Below are 17,427 nucleotides of genomic sequence, written 5' to 3'. Positions count from 1 at the left end.
GAGCAGCAGCATCGCAAGCTTCCCTCACAGATAGAACAGGCAGAGCAGGACAGCAGCCGTGAAAGGATAGAACAAGTACAACAGGAAACAAGTACAGCAGGACAGCAGCCGTGCAAGGTACAATGTGGGCAGCAACACTGCCAGCTTCCCTCACAAAAAGAACACGTACAGCAGGGCAGCTGCAATGCTAGCTCCCATCATACATAGAAGAGGTTCATCGCAGGGACCATGAGTGAAATCTTCTCCGTACAGCTTGACCAGCAGCAGTGCAAGCTCCTTCACAAATACAACCTGGACAGCAGCCTGCAATGAACATCATGGGCAGCAATACTGCACGCTTGCCTCAGAAAACAGAATATTTAAAGCAGCAGTGCAAGCTTCCCACACAACAGAACAGGGACAGCAGAACATCAGTGGTGCAAGCTTCCTTATCAACAGAAAAGGTAGTGTAGAGGCACCATCAGTGAATTCTTCTCTACACAAAGAGTTAAAACCGCAAGCTTCCCTCACAACAGAACAGTTACAGCAGAACAGCAGTAGTGCAAGCTTCCTTATAATAGGAAGAGGTACAGTGCAGGCATCAACAGTGCAGTATTCCCTCACAAGGAACAGGTAGGACATGGGCAGCAGCAGTGCAAGCTGCCTTCACACGATGAAGAGTATAGAACAGGCACTAGAAGTGGGGCCTTCCCTCATCCAGAACAGACAGACAGGCACAGCATGGGTAGCAGCACTGCAAGCTTCCTTCACAAATGGAACAGGTACAGCAGGGCAGCAGCAGTGCAAGGTACGACGTGGGTAGCCATACTGCAAGCATCTCTCACAGATAGAACAGTTAGATAGCAGGACAGCAGTCCTGCAAGGTACAGGGTGGGCAGCGGTACTGCCAGCTTCCCTCACAAAAAGCACAGGTACAGCAGGATGCAAGGTACATACAGCATGATTATTCAAATGCCCACTGCCACCAGACCAAGTGCCCTTGTGGTCAAATACTCAAGCGCCTAAAGCAGGATATTGCCTTCAACATTTCATCCTTGATTATCATCTTGCATCTGAGACTTTGCCATTGCACTTCTGCATATTAATGCATATTGGGTGAAGTTCACACCAGCAGACAGCAGCAGGTCTAGCCCGGAGACCAACATCAGCCCAGGCAAACATTTTCACCCCAGCAGCACTCTGCATGAAACTAGAATGGGCCCTGGGGGCATGCTTAGGGTACAGCAAGGGCACCTTGTTTTGAAAGCAGCCCTTAGGGAAATGCCAGAGTGGCAGAAGGGCCCATCCAACCCTGATCACAACAGATGCACTGGCTAATTGACAATCCCCTTTCCATCAAGACTTTTTACTTACTCTCCTCCTACCTCTGCGCCAACCCAGAGCACACAGGGGCTACTGTATGGAGGTAAGCAGCGCTTTACAAAACAAACACAATAAAACAAAAAATAATTATTATAGTGTAATGATTCTTTCATTTTCTGTTCATTGAATTATGCCCGTTCTTTCACTAGAAACCATTTTGGGCAGGAGCAAGGACCCACATTTAATAACAAGTAGCAGCCCACCTTCAGTTCATCGATGGAAGTATCCAACTAGGTGTTCTTCCTAGTGTGAACTCAGAACAAGACCGGGAACACCGGCCTGAATTGCGGAAACCAGAGTAGTTTTATGCTTTTTTTTCTGAGTCTTAATGAGTCCTATTTTGAGGCATTCTAAATATAGGGAAATACTCAATTGCATCCTTAATCAAATAATTGTCAGCGGTGCATGCTGAGAACTTTATACCATGGTCTACACACTTCTCTACTCAATATTTATTTATTGGAGGCTAGTTTTGTAAAGTTTCTGTCAGATAAATTAGAACCTTTGTCAAGGTGTATGGAAAAGGAACACCACATGTGAGAAAGAAACAGGAGAAGAAATTACACATGTTGAAGCATCATCCCTGATGGCCACCTAAGTTAATTTTTTTTGATGGACTAGAATGCTTAGAGAGCAATAAAAAACAAATGTATTCTCTATAATATCAAATGTATTTTAAATTAGCTTAGAATGGGATGAGTAGAATTAGGCATAATTCTGGTTCGTTTCCATATGTCTCAAGTGGTTCTGCATAGTGTTTATCTAAGGGAGCCAATAGTTTATCCATAATAACTGATTAATTAGGCTATGGATTTGCTTATTTTCGACTCAATTAGCAACCGGGTCATGTGTTTTGCCATAATGAATACAGTGTATCAGCAGGAGAAGACTTTTAAATTCACTACAACAATAAAGCACATCATAACATATATACACTGGCCAAATCATTAGGATAAATAAACCCCTTTTTTTTTTTAAAAAGTGTGTAAAGCTCTTCATCACTAAAGACCTAAAGAGGAAAGACTGACATTCTCAAGGAGAACAGAAAGTCCTAGCCGCCTTCGTCTTCTCAGTTTTCAAACACTTCCACAATACATTGGTAGTTGCTAAAACAAATATAGGACTGGAAAAAAAACTTGACATTTTAACATGAAACCAGCTATTGAGCTCTATGAATGCCCTGGACTGGTCCCAGGCAGACTCAGATGGATTTATGACATTACAACGCATGCTTTTACATCGCAGTTTTTACAACGCATGCTGTTACAACGCATAGCGCTTTGGGGTGCTGGATAGTGAATAGTTTAATTTACTATTCCAACTCCAGTCCCCGTGGACACTAGGGAAGGTGTTGGATAGTAAATTAAATCTATTCCCTATCCTAGAGCGCCCCCCAGCGCAATGCATTGTAATGGTTTGCGTTGAAAAGTTGCGATGTAAAAGCACTGCGGGGTAAAAGTTGCGTTGTAAAGGATGTTTCCCCACTCAGATGGGTGTGCTGCATAGACATTAAGGTTGGGAGGAATTTTCCATTCCGCCCGCAGATTTTGGCACAATTTTGGACACTCTGCATTACTCTTTAATGCGGAGTTCTGGCCAAATTTGCCCAATCGCCATGCGGCTGAATCTTTCTCCCGCAAGGCTCCAGATTATGTGATGGCAAGCGAGATTTGGAGTCCACTAGTGCGATTTTCTAACACTGGCATCCATAAGCGGTCGTGGTCAGAGGGCTGCAGCTCAAGTAGATTTTCTTCCCAAGCGGCAGCAAAATCAACTTTAATGGCTGCACGCTCTAACACAAGGGATTCTGCTATTTGTGCTGATTTTCAGTGCTGCTCACATTGCCGGTATTAAATTGCAGCACAAGCTTCATATTTTTCGCCCATTTGCAGAATTCCACAGAATCTTACTGAGTGTTTTTCTATAACGTTGTGGAATTCTGTAGAGTGAATGACTATGAATTCCACCCACCGCTAGTAGTCAGGCTTGCCTTTGTCATGCACTTCTCCTCAGTGCCCATCCCCATGCAGGAAATTGTGGAGCCTTTTGTCATGTTCTCACAGGTGGGATTAAAAATCATGTCATCAATAATGTTCTAGTGCTCTAATGAACATTAGTCCTGGTGGTTGGGGAATTCCATACCTGACTTTGAGATGGCCTCCACTGCTGAGCTAGGTAAAACCTGCCAAAACCCTTGCAGTATTTGGTCCTCTTAATTTGGTAAAGAAAATAGCTGACACTCTCTTCCTCCTTGTGCTGTTATATGGCTACGTGACACATTTTAGTATCTTTCTTGTACAGCTGTGTGGCTTCCAGGGTAATTTTTCACAGAAGGGGTCTACCTGTTTTCACAGATAGTGATTTATTTTTCTAGCTGCTCCTAAATACCTGCCACTTTTGCTTTAAGCAGCACGGAAGCTGTTACCTTCCTCACCTTTTGCAGGCGCAACAGATTCATCATCCCCTCCTTATTCTAGTCCTTGCCATAATCGGTCAGTGAGTATTTCTTTGGAGGTATTGTGCTGCACAATGTTCATTGCTTCCCTTTTAAAGGGAAGGTCACACAAATGATGGACGAAATGCAGAACGAATCAAACATTTACCCCAGTCAAGTGATTTGAGTTAAATCCATCTTTCTTCTGCTCACTACACCCCCCCAGACCCAGCCATATGCAATCAGTCTTGACCCAGCTCCGCGGGGGAACAGTCCGGCTCAAACTGCCAAGCCAGGTCCTACCTGGACCAGATACAACCATCCTGGTACTGGTGTCAGGGTATCACCCCTCATCAGCGGGGCAAGTTTGAAACCAGTGGCACAGTGAGCCCAGGACCCACGTCTGGGCATACCCAGAGCACTTAGGGTGAGAAAGCAGAGGAAACACAAATGATGGACGGAATGTGGAACAAATCAAACATTCACCAGCAGTCAAGAGATCTGGGTTAAATCCATTGTTCTTTGCTCACCATGCCACCCCAGTGACACGGCGAAACCAGTTCCAGGATGCATGTTTCTGGTCCCGGGAAGACCTGGCTTGGCAATTTGGGCTGGACAGGGCTGCTTTACGTATCCTAAAATCTGATACAAGAACCCTCTTTGTTTGCGGAGTGGCCAAGTTTTTAGGTTGTGCCTGGATAGTCAGGCATAAAGCCTTACGAAGGGCGACTTAATCTCTTATCACAAGCCCATTGGAGAATACACTAGAGCACAAGACGAACGACTAAATATTTCTTGAACTAACCTCTATGCACTGTCACTTATATAAGGTAAATCGGGTACCATTCTACTAGTCATTTTTAACCGTCGTTTTTTATCAAAAATTAAATATTTTTATCACGATGAAATAATGTGTAATCATGTCCGATCGCTTGGACATCATGTATCTTGTTTTGTCTTTTTATGATAAAATGTATCTGTGCAAATGTTATCTTTTATAAATGAATGTCTGATGCTTTTATGATATCTGTAATCGAAATAAAGCAATTTGACTTGACATAGCAGCAAGAAGGCAGAACAATTAACCGAGTACCGGATATATTCCACAACTTTTGGGCCTCACAAAATGTAAAACATCACCTAATGAAACATACATTGTACTGTTTTGTTTTTTTACAAGATCCTATAGATACCTCCCTCCACAGTAGCAGCAGATTTTAAACTCTAGGACAACGCCACATGTATATCATACTATAAAGTGCCTGGTGCAGAGAACCAGAAAACAAATGCAGGCGTGAAAACATATAAATGACCGTGGCACAATATGGAAAGCACAGCCCACTGGACTCACCAGGCTAAGAGCATTGTAAGGTGGCATAAACTCTGCATTTAAGATTTACTAAACCTCATATGGATACCGAGCCCCAGAGTAACAACAGGTTTTAACCTGAAACAGAGCCACATTGACATCCTGCTACAAAGTGCATAGTGCGGAGCAAAGTGCTAAATGCCACCATGCTCTCCCTGACTCTGGTCTACTTGTGTCAGTCAGGGTAGAGCTCTGCCGAGGTGAAATACTAACTTGCATAACACTGCACTTTGAATTTAACAAATCTCATGTGGACACCTCCCCCAGAGTCGCAGCAAGTTGTAATCTAAAACATAGCCACATGAGTATCATTCTATTGGGTGCATAGTGCGTGACAAGATGCGAAGTGGGGCCAATTCCCCTCCCGACACAGGTCTACTTATGTCTGTCCGGGGGCCTGAAACAGTGATCGGCTGGGATGAAATGCTAGTTTGCAAAGGTATAAATGTGAACTTGGGTTGCATTCAACTAATCATGACAGTAATAATGTGCAAAAAGGCTTATGCCTTGCCATATTAATACCTCAGAGGAATCCCTATCTCCCGTTATAACATGGACACTCGATGAGGAAGCTATAAAGTGAGAAGTGACCTCGCGATCCCATCACAAGCCCATGCACCCAGCTTTGCCAGGCTTATAACACCCTTCCTGGATAAAAATACAGTGGGGCACTGGTTGGAACTGACCAGCGCCCTAATCTGATCCTTCAAAATGGCAAAAAACTGTGCCAATTGAATAGTCAATTTAAGATTTCGTGGGTTTAAGGCCGCCACGTCTACTGACCTACACGTTCTTATTCCTTGGTGCCCTAGTAAAGGCAGAGGATATGTAGAAAAGTTTACTTTATCCGATGATACAAACAACACCTCTTGCCCTCCAAGCGACCCTCCTCCTGCCACTTATGAGTGAAGAATTCTGCTCTGCTGCTGGAGTTCGCTGAGCTTTGCCTACTCCATGCTCCGTGCAGACCGTGGAGTTCTGAAAAACTCCATGAAGTTATGTGGAGCGGAGTTTTTTCTCTCGAGCGGCTCGCCAACGTTAGGTTGGTGAGCGCTCATGAGAAAAAATTGCCTGCTAGACCTCCTCCTGTCTGAGATTTCGCAAAGCGGGCGGTCGCAGCAGGCCTCAACCTCTCGGGCCTCATTTATGAGGCTGTGCGTCACTTTTACGCCGCCGGTGCGTCACTTTTTGTGACGCACCAGTGGCGTGAAAAGTGCACCTTGTTGCACCATATTTACAAAGTGACGCATCTAGGTAGATGCGTCACTTTGTAAACCCCTGCGCCACATTATACCTGCGCCAGGTATAATGTATGCAAGGGGGGCATTCTGACGCAAGAAAGGGTCGTAGAAGTGACGCAGTGAAATCTATGAGATTTCACTGCGCCACTTCTAGGACTCAAATGCGTCAAAATCTTAGCCTCACAGCAGGCGTAAGACTGACGCAGGCCGTTTCACATGGGTCTTGCCCCATGTGAAAGGACACATTACTGGAGTTGCGTCACTTTTGTGACACACTCCAGCAATGCGTCACTTTTGCGCTTACATATACGTCAGAAATACTGACGTATCTGTAAGTCCTTGCGCAATGATGCGTCATATTGTAAATATGACGCATCATTGGGGTCGCAAGGAGGGCGCAATGAAAAGTGACGCATCGCTGTTTTCTCGCAGCGATGCGTCACTTTTCATAAATGAGGCCCCTCGTGTTGAGAAATCTGCTGCTCACATTGAGGAAGTTGCCGCTCCAGTAGAATGTCTACTCGAGAGGCAGAAAGCAGCAGCGCCCTCTGCCACAATGCGTAGTGCCGTTCCTACTGATTTTACAGTGCAGGACAAACTCCTGGCACTAAAAATCAGTGAGAGTGGCGCGACTTAACAGACTCTGCCACTGGCGGAACTCCACGGAGCGTAGAGGAGTTTTACCCGCATTTCACAGAGTTCCTCAGAGTAAAATTCCACAAACTCTGCCCAGTCCTAGATAAGACATAATCTCATTACCATGAATTTCCTGTTCACGGCCACTGAATATGCTGCATCAAAATTAGACTGTTCCTGCTGGGCATCATAGGAGTTTAACACCAGCCATCCATGTGCTTGCTTTGCTTAGCTAGTGTCATTTTATCCTCTCTTCAGACGATACATTTGTTCATTGCTTTCTTGATTACTTGCTGGCTTGTATCCAGTTTCCATAGTTCAGTAAGGCCAAGGTTCTCGATGATATCCTGCAAATACTTATTGAAACATCCTTGCCCCCTTTATAGATGTTTTTGGGTCCAAAAATGGTTTGCCGTCATATCTTTAGGGGCCTTCCTCATTTTGTGGCAACATCTTAGAAAGGCACCTGGTCTGACTAAGGATTGCTTTACCAGGGAAAATTCAAGCATGACTCGCGCTCGGTAGAGCTTCTCTAAGAGGTTTGCATCCAAACCTAGAGTTATCTCACCCCTGTAGGATAAAGTCGGGATCAACTTGGACTTTATCACCTTGATGAGAGCTTTAAGATTGTGGCCCCGGAGACTTTTCAGTAGAGTAGAAAAGGCAAAGTTTAGTGCATTTGCTTTCTAATAACTTATTTTTGTGCCGCATGGGAGGCCCTCGAGACCAATATGAAACCTAGGTATGTAGAAGTTGCTGTTGCCTATATCATGGATCGTTTAAGTTGCCTTTTCCCCATTTAGCAATTCGCTGATTTCTTAGCATTTTATGTATCTCTTTGTGTAAATTAGTGAGTACGTTTGTACATGCAGTTTTCATTGCCTCCAAATATATACATAACGCAGGGACGCAAGTTCATCCCTCCATATGCATGATTACTGTATCAGACCCCCCGTCCTATGTAGTTTTATTTATTGTCTTATGAAGCATGAACTTCACCCCACCTGGTTTCAGAGCATGCAGTGTGGTGCTATCAATTTTAGCAAATATGTGTAGGATTTTTAATAATTATTGGAGGTTTGATTGGTGATGGTAGCACAACTGATATGTACAGGGAAAAGAGGTAAGTGATACCTGCCAGACATTTAAAAAAATCCTGACAACGACCTAAAGTTCAACACTAAGCAATATTGGTCTTACAAATGTTTTCAAATATTGTACTGTTACCCAAATAAGAGAAGAAGAGAGCTGAGAGGGGTGATGATAACATAATATAAAAAATACTCTATCGACCATATAAATATTTCTGCTATATTCCCAATACTGAACCGCCAACAGCACTGGTGGGGCGGAGGGGTGACCGGCATGCAAAAATTGTCTTTTGGCACTCACTTGTTTCCCACAACAGGGAATAGCTCCCATGCCTGTATCCAGTGTGCAGATGGGGTTCCTTGTGAAATCTGTCTCCACATCCCAAAAACATAACCTGTACCCGCAGTGCCTCCAACAGGCACTGCCTGTATAGGAGCTGTGAAGTTTAAGTGAAATGATTGACTATGAGCCATGTATATGTCTTTGTTACAGATGGTATTTCCGAAAGACAGAACTCTAGCATGGATAGTCTTGCTGGCTACACAAAAATCTATATATTTACATGAACTTAACCTCAGCCCTCCGGAAGTCCGAAGTACATATACGTATTTCACACCCCAGTATCTCATTCATCTCCATTCTGTGTGCTCAACTGGTCCCCTTACTCCCAGGAAGACGTGCTTAATTTCATCCACATCAGGACTGGGACACATTTATCCAATTTGAGAGTTATGGGGGTCTTCTCACATTGCATTGCATTGTGTTGCAGCATTTATATTCGCTTAATACCCCTATGTGGGTGCTGAATCGCTTACATACATTAGTAGCAGGCTGCATTATGTCGTTGTGTGGTTGGAAGGATGTTGTTTTTGTTTTGATCCTATGTGGGAAGTGTTTCCATGTTGTGTGTAATGACTACCGAGGTGCAGTTATACCTTGCCCAGTGAGCTCAGAAACACACTTGAGGCAGGTGGCATCTGGTGTGCCAGGGTTCACCAGCACACACGGGAGTCAAATCTGCCCTTCTAAGAGCTGGGGCACATTCTGAGCAATGAACCAGAATCCAAGACAGTCCTCATGCGCCTGTGAGCAGAGAAGTAAGGCTCCATCTATATCATTCTCACTGGCTGGTGGCCCTGTAGTGGTGGCCCCCCCACCCATGGCCCACTTACTGCCTTATATCAGGCCCCAGGAAGGCGATGGGATGCACATCATTGATGTGCTCACCTGAGTCGGTTCTCCCTACTCTCAGCTCACTCAATGTACACTGCCTAGTGTGCTCATGATTCTGACTGCGGAGACCATGTGACCACAGCAACATAGCTTGACTTGAAGCCACACTGTAGTCCACCTACAGCTACAGTGAAAAGCAATCCCTCTCATGGCAGGTCCTCTCAAAACCAACTGCTAACTCAGAGGCACATGCAGATATAGAAATTCCAACTCCTAGTGCCATCCCTTAGCCTACTAATCAGACTTCTTAGGATTTCAGTTGGGAAGATGCAGATTGCTCCCATATTCCTGAGCTTCCTGTATTATCTGGGGACAGGACACAGGCTGTGGAGCAAGGATATGCACTGAGTAACATCTGTGTAGAGGGGCAGAACAGGGCAGAGGTACAGGAACAGGGGAGGAGTCAGTGGCGTAACACAAAATGATGGTGTCCCCCTGCAGAATGTGATGAGGGGCCCGAGTGTCCTATATTCAACAGATATTAATTAGCCTGGGGCTAAATGGTGGGGGGTTCCCCTGAAGGCCTGGGAGCCCACCTGCACCGGTATTGTGTTACACAGCTGGGAGAAGTGGCAGTACCAACAGCCATCATCTATCTCTTCCCTATGCTGGTGTTACCAAGGTTGTATCACTCAGAATGTCATGTGGGCCACTGTACTCAAAACAACAGTGATGCAGCAAGGGTGCCATGAGCTCTAGTGCAAGGGAGGACATATGGTACTTCTGCCTCAGATTAGAAGTAAAAGACATTCAAAAGTGGAGTATAGATGGCGCTTACTCCTGGGCCCCGGAGCCATGCGCCTGGTGCACTAATGATATCTATGCCCCTGTCAAAACAGAAAAAAAGGACTAGAATGGGGAAAACTGTCTATCTGGTTTTATGCCATTCCAAGATGTGTAGCAGTAGTTTTCTTAAAAGTTGAAAATCTGGCCCAACCACTCAATAGAAAAGACCATCTTGCATAAAGATCAATGGAATCACTCATTCTTCAAAGCTATGATATGTGATGTATCTAGTTGTTCCCTGTCCTGAGTTAGTTTCTTGTAATGCTACTCTTGATGTTTTCACCTGCCTGCATTAAGGTCCACTACACTAGGACCCTGTGATGAAGGGGTGCTTAATTCCGATGAGACCTTAAAGAGAGTTAGCAGCTTCTTCGAAATTACGAGCTCTGAGGGAACTCTGCAGAGGCAGTTAAGTTCACCTGAACATTCTGGCTGCAGCTAAAATGTCACCTGTGCCTATACCTGGGAGAAATTTGGAGTATACGTAGCAGAATTGGATGAAGGATTATTGAATGCCTTTGTAATGGCTCATTTCTGAAGGGTAAACTTAGAGTTCGTCATACCTGGTAATTCCACCTGTGGAGTTGTTAGCATGCAAAAATCTGCCATTCAGATGATGGTGAACTTGTAGTGAAAGTTGACTATAGCATTCTTTACATGTTGGGAAACACCTCTAGCAGAGGAAGATTAAATATGTTGGCACTACCAATGTGCCCTCCACTTTAGAGGTTCTTCACCAGTATCACTATTTGTGAAAGAACGTCTGCCAAAAGTGACGGGCATTGGTGGATTTTCTTCAGGAGTAATTCTCCCCAAAAAGTGGCTCCTCCTACAGAAAGTACAATTGCTTTCATGGAGGAAAACTCAAAATTTGGTGGAATCTCCTCTGCCACCCCCATTGAGGATAAAATGGCAATCCACTCAAATGGCAGGAAGAAAATGTACTGTCTAGACTATAACACCACACTTTATTCATGGGGGCCATCATTTATTTATTTCATTTATAAAGCGCAGCTGTCACCTAGAGAAGGCAACCATAAGGTCTCTGAATACAATTTAAATTCCTTTTTTTAATCACATACCCTTGTTTTTGCAGGAAGTAATTCACATAACGTGGCTGGCTACGAGAAGCAGCAACAGAAGCATCTGGGCTAGCCAAGACCCTGTCCAGGTAAGCATGAGTGAAGAGTTGGCACCTGTAAAGTCATCTTCTGGCCCTCTGTACAGAGGCTCCCATTTAAGCAGCTAATATTAAAGCTGGTCCACTGATGCCAGGGTGGGTGTGTCCTTTATTTTATGCATGCTCTTGGAGATCTAGGCATTGAAAGACACGGGCAGATTGACCTTTCTTGGCAGTACTTGTTACTCTCATGTTCCCGCCTGAAGGAAAAAATCTTAGACTCTCGGGCTGTTAGCCAATTCCGAGAAAAGGCAGCCATGAGACAGCCCTTTGTCTTCTATTTCTATTAAAATGGGATACAGAGAAGGCATGTTGCAAAAAACTTCCTTCCGTCCAGATTGGATTCCACTCAACTCCTTTAGTTATTCCACACTGAACCCCCGATAATGGCACACTGAACCACCAATAATGGCCCACTGAACCACCAATAATGGCACACTGAACCACCAATAATAACACACAGAACCACTGATATAACTCAGCGAGAAAACATAAACACATTTTGCTAATTACAGCTGCAAAAATCTATCACTGGGCTATGTCATTTACCAGGTAACATGGAGTCCACTTATTCTGCAGCCACATAGTGCATGTTACAAATCAAATTCACTTGTTGCATGTGATTCATCAATCCAGGGAAGGGCATTAAAAAAGAATCTACACATTAAATCAGTTTGCAAGCACTCATAATAGTATTGTTGTAGTCCATGTAGTGCACTGCTACAGAGTCATATAGTCAGTACTTCATATCTAACCTGCGCAATATCAATATGTTTTGGCACTAAATTAAATACTAGAGCCTTCACCAGGAAATGGCTGTGGTGTAATCACAGAGATACTTTTTGATTTCCTTTTACAGTTATGAAATCCCTAAAATGCCATATTTTGGTTGTAATGTAACATAGGTCAAATTAGCTCTCAAAGCTATAGCCTCGAACTAGTTGCTCGGAGAAGACATGATGGGGCATATTATCAAGGGGGGCGATAGGCAATTGTAGCCGCTTTAGCGGCCGTTTTCGGCAGCTAAGCGGCGAAAATTCTATCGCCCTATTAGCAAGCTGTCGATAACAGCAGTTAGCTACAGCTTTTAGGTGATAGGGAGCGGTTTGGGGCCCGCTTTGCATGTTAGCAATATTTATCGCTGATGACATGCAAAGTGGGCGTACCCAACCTGTTAGCGACTAAAAGCAGTCGCTAACATCGCTATCGCCTATTAGCAAGGCAGGCGTAGCGATGGAAATATTCGCGCTATGCGCGAATATCTCCAAATACTAACATCTGCCCAGACCAGTTCTTAGCCATGTTATCCAATGGGAGGTGGATAACATGGCTAAGAGCATTTTGTCGCTAATGCATGAATATCACTGTATTCTCAGCGATATTCAAGCATTTCGCCGCTATCGCATCGCCAGGTATTTTATCACTTTTGAGATAAACGTTGCTAATAGCACGTTATCTCAGCGATAAAATCCAGCGATGCTTGGCGATAGAAAAATTGTCGCTAAGCCTCTTTAGCGATCATTTTTGCTAGTTGTTGGTAATATGCCCCCATGTTTGTTAACTGAGACACTAGACTTGGAGTCAGAATATCCTCAATTTCTAACAATCATCGTCGTCATTAGAAAATCCTAATATGGGACTTTTGAGAAAAATACTGTTGTTCCTTATTTACATCAGCATAGATCGTCAAGAATCATTAAATAAACGTTGCTGGAAAGAATGGTTTTATAAAAAAAAGTCTGATGGATTAATTGCTGAATGTCATGGTTTGAACTATTGCCAAACTCGGTTAGGCTACTAGAGGGTTGGAAACACTGCCTATTTCCCTCCAAGTGTACATGCCTGTTGGTCCCAATGATTAGATGCTAGACTTTGGGTGAGTGGATATTCTTGACTCGGGCGCCAAATTCGCAGAACGCCTTTTGTCTGAATTCAGGTATTCACAATTCCTAAACTCATCACAGCAGTCTCTAAACCTTACTTTTAAACTCGCCTTAATCTATGCACTAGATTCACCTCTTTTCCATTTTACTGTGTTTCATTGCTGATGTTTTATTTCTTTGAATGGCAATACAAAAACACAAAAATAAATAAAACAAGGTTAAAGAAACCTAATTAAACGTACATGTTTTACATATAAATGTATGGATGACAGAAACGGAAGCAGACAGGAAGATCATTTGGAAAATTAGGGGTATTTACTGAAAAAAGTTGATCTTAAGTTGTGGCCTTTTTTACATGAGGAGATATCCTGCAGTGTCACCAATTTTGGTGCAGGAGACATAAAGCCACCATGAAGCCATGTTTATCACGCAGATAGATGGCTTTTATAGATGAAAAAATAGCTTTGACACTGAGATAAGTGAAATTAAGAAATTATTAGTACCTTTAAAATCAAGGTTGTCCAACATTGGTACAAATGGACCTTATTCATGCAAAATTTTAGGATATTCACATGGGCTATGTTTAGCAACAAAAAGTCTAAATTTTAATATTTTTCATAAACAGTGGTTATCCTGAAGTTCTGGCATGGATCTGACTCTTGTGTAAAAATGTTGGACAACCACTGATGGAGCCAGTGAAAGGCAGACAGGATACAAGTAATATATTTAAATTTTCTGGCTCTAGAAATATGTGGTTAAGCTTGAGTATGTAAAATGAGGGTGAGGAAAAGAGTTTGGTGAGTCCTACATTTGCTATACTGCCCTTCATACTGGAAATCTACTAATTCTAAACAAAGTAAATAAGAGGTGTTACTATTACGGAATTAAACAGCTCCCAAATACTGACCTATGAAGGACAGAAAACTGAATTGGTGTTATTATGGTTTGAACTCGTGGCCTGCAGATTTCAGTAGATACCAGCGGTAAACTTACCTCACTGAGTGGTTTAGAAGGCTGTGTATTAGCACTTTTCTTATTCTCCTTTTGATTACGCACTTCCTTGTTTTTTGTCTGTTTGGCCTTGCAACCAACTTCCTTCCACTCATCTTTAGAATTTATCACATTTCAGCCTTCTTAACCTCCGAAATTACTTCACTGAGTGAAGGCTCTCCATAAATCCAGGGTCTTTCTTTAATGTGTTTATTATTCACATGCATAATGATTTGATCCCTTATCAACTCGTCATGCAAGGGCCCAAATGTACAGGTCAACACTAATCTCTTCAAGGCGGACACATATTCTTCAATAAATTCCACCTTATTCTGCTTCCGTATAAAAAAACGATGCCTGTCTATAGCTATACAAACAGAAGTGGAATAATATTTGTCTAAATCTTCTAAAGCATTTTGGAAAACATCCGACTCACTCCCTGTTCGGGGTTTTTTCTCAATTGCTTTATGCACAATAATCTCTTGACAAATGCAAAATATAAATACATATATTTTTACCTGTGAAAGCTCCTGATCTTCAATAGTATCAATATAATTCAGGAAATATTGGTTCCAATAATAGGTGGATTCCCCATTCCTGTTTAAAACGGATGTGGTGGTGTTAAAGAGAAAGTATGGGATGCACACATTCTCACAAGAAGGGTAAAAAAAAATAAGGTAGAACAAATACTATAAAAAATTACCTGTTATACAGTAAAGACTTGCAAGGTTTTCAACTATTATATCCCAAGGATCTCAAATATATGTTGCTCTTTAAGAGGTCTGACAACTTGCTGCTTTTCTTGACAAAACACTTGACCTCGCATCCAATAGAAACTAACTGCAGTCACTGCCAGTTCAGGAAATCTGGCTGCGAAGGGCTGTAAAGTCCAAGGAGTAAGTCAAATACAGGTTCACCTCACCTGACATCGCACACGCTGTGTGAAATGCCTCAAACTCCAAACTGTCATAGGCTCCTCAGCAGACAACTCACATTGTAGCTCCTCCTGCTTTGACAACCCCAGGCAGCGCGCTAAAGCTCCTCCTGCAATGAAAAGCCCAGGTCTCTGCCGTGCCCAGCACGCCCCCACACAGCCCTGTGCGGTGAAGGAGGCAGGTAAGCAACGTCATGCAAAGATACTGTATACTAGATGAAGCATCTAGCGTCTACTCTAGGGTTGACCTATGTGTAATAAAGAAGAATGTTTTGGCCTGATAAGTAGGTTACCTCGTCAGGTCAAACTGGCAGTTTATACTGCACATACAGGCTTCATAGGAGCAGGCCTGAAACATTTTTGAAAGGCTACTCAAGAGAGTGGAATCAGTGCTGCAGGCCCACTAGCAGCATTTGATTTACAGGCCCTGGGCACATGTTGTGCACTTTACAAGGGACTTATCAGTAAATCAAATATGCCAATCACGGAAAAATCAAATGCCGTTATATTTTAGACACAGAGCACATGCACAGAGTCCTAAAGCTAGCCAAAAACGAAGTTCAGCACACAGTCAAAAACAGGAGGTCAGAAGGCAGAAAGTCAGGGGAAACCATGCCGAAAGACGCCAGGTCTAAAACATGTACCCCTTAGCAGAAAGTGGGGGGAACTACTCAACCCTTGGGAGTTCTCTTCACTAAGATGGAAGAACCTGGAGAGACCATCAGCGTTCTGTTCCAGGACAGTGTTTTACCATAAAGTCCATTTCCTGTAGTGAGGTGGACCACCTCAACAGTTTAGGATTCTCACCCCTCATCTGCATTGGCCATCTGAGGGGCCTGTGAACTGTCTGAACCCAGAAGTAGGGTCTTAGCTTCTTCAGTGCCATATCACAGCAACGCTTCCTTTTCTATTGCACTCCACCTCTCTATTGCACTTCACCTCTGTTCTCTGGGAAGTATCCTCCTACTAATGAAGGCTACAGGTTGATCTAGGCCCTCTCCATTTAGCTGTGAAAGCACGACCCCCACTGCATGCTCTGAGGCATCAGTCTGCACCACGAATTCTTGGGTGAAATCAGTAGCCTTGAGAATGAGGGCCGTGCACATGACCTCCTTCAGGGTGTCAAAAGTAGTATGGCATGCCTCTCTCTAGATCACCTGATGTGGCTGCTTCTTGGAAGTCAGCTCTGTCAAGGGGGCAACAATTGTGCTGCATCCCTTGACAAATCTCCTGCAATAGCCAGTGAGGCCTAAAAAGGCTCTCATTTCTGTCTGTGTCTTGGGGTGTCCAAGACAAAATGGTATCAATTTTTGGTTGTAGGGGGTGCACCTTTCTGCCTCCTACTTGGGGTCCCAAGTAAACCACAGAACCCTGCCCTATCTGGCACTTACTGGCCTTGATAGTGAGGCATGCACTCTGCAGTGCCCTCTGCACTTCTTGGAGGTGGTACAAATGGTCTCCCAACTGTAGCTGAAGACTGAAATGTCATCAAGGCATGTGGCACTGAAATTCTCCAGCCCACCCAGGACCTTGTTGACCAACCTCTGGAAGGTGGCAGGGCCGTTCTTCAACCCGAAAGGCATGACACAGAACTGATAGTGTCCTTCTGGCATTGAGAACGCTGACCTCTCTCGGGCCCACTTGGTCAAGCTAATCTGCCAATACCCTGATGTTAAATCAAACATGCTGAGGAACTTGGCAGCTCCAAGACAATCAATGAGCTCATCAGATCTGGGGATGGGGTGTGTGTCAGTCTTGATGACTGCATTGAGCCCACGGTAGTCCACACAGAACTGTAATTTGGGTGTGACACAAGGCGGAGCAGCCTTAGGGACCAACACCACTGGGCTGGACTAAGGACTGTTGGTGGGCTCAATAAACCCCAACTCCAGCATTTTATAGACTTCATTCTTGATGCTGGCCCCGAATCTGTCAGACAACATGTACATTTTGTGCTTAACCGCAAGACTATCGCCCGTATCCACATCATACGTGCACCAATAGGTGACTCCTGGGGTGAGTGAGAATAGAGATGTAAACTGTCCCAACAGCTGGTGACAGTCTCTCTGCTGCTCTAGAGTCAAGGTAGGGGAGAGGCTCACACCTTCTACTGACCCATCCTGCTCTTTGGAAGACAGGAGGTCGGGGAGAGGTTCACTCTCCTTTCGACCCCATCATCAGTGACCAAGCTCATGGTCAACTCAGATCTCTAAAACTGTGACTTGAGGCGGTTCACATGCAGGACCCTCACAGGGTTCCTAGGAGTCTGTAAGTTCATCTGGTAGGT

At 43.9% G+C, this 17,427-nt stretch overlaps 1 protein-coding gene across 1 annotated transcript in view; it reads left to right on the top strand.

Annotated features, from left to right (window-relative positions):
• The window catches only part of WFDC1 (WAP four-disulfide core domain 1), a 293,650-nt gene that overhangs the window by 260,290 nt on the left and 15,933 nt on the right, over positions 1-17,427 (top strand). The window contains exon 6 of the mRNA XM_078669220.1: positions 11,250-11,324. Coding sequence (XP_078525346.1) covers positions 11,250-11,308 — 59 coding nt within the window. The 3' untranslated portion in view covers positions 11,309-11,324. The remainder of the gene's footprint in view (positions 1-11,249; positions 11,325-17,427) is intronic.

Source organism: Lissotriton helveticus, chromosome 12, assembly GCF_964261635.1.
Source record: "Lissotriton helveticus chromosome 12, aLisHel1.1, whole genome shotgun sequence".
NCBI classification, from domain to species: domain Eukaryota; kingdom Metazoa; phylum Chordata; class Amphibia; order Caudata; family Salamandridae; genus Lissotriton; species Lissotriton helveticus.
This window is presented reverse-complemented; position numbering and strand designations above follow the sequence as displayed.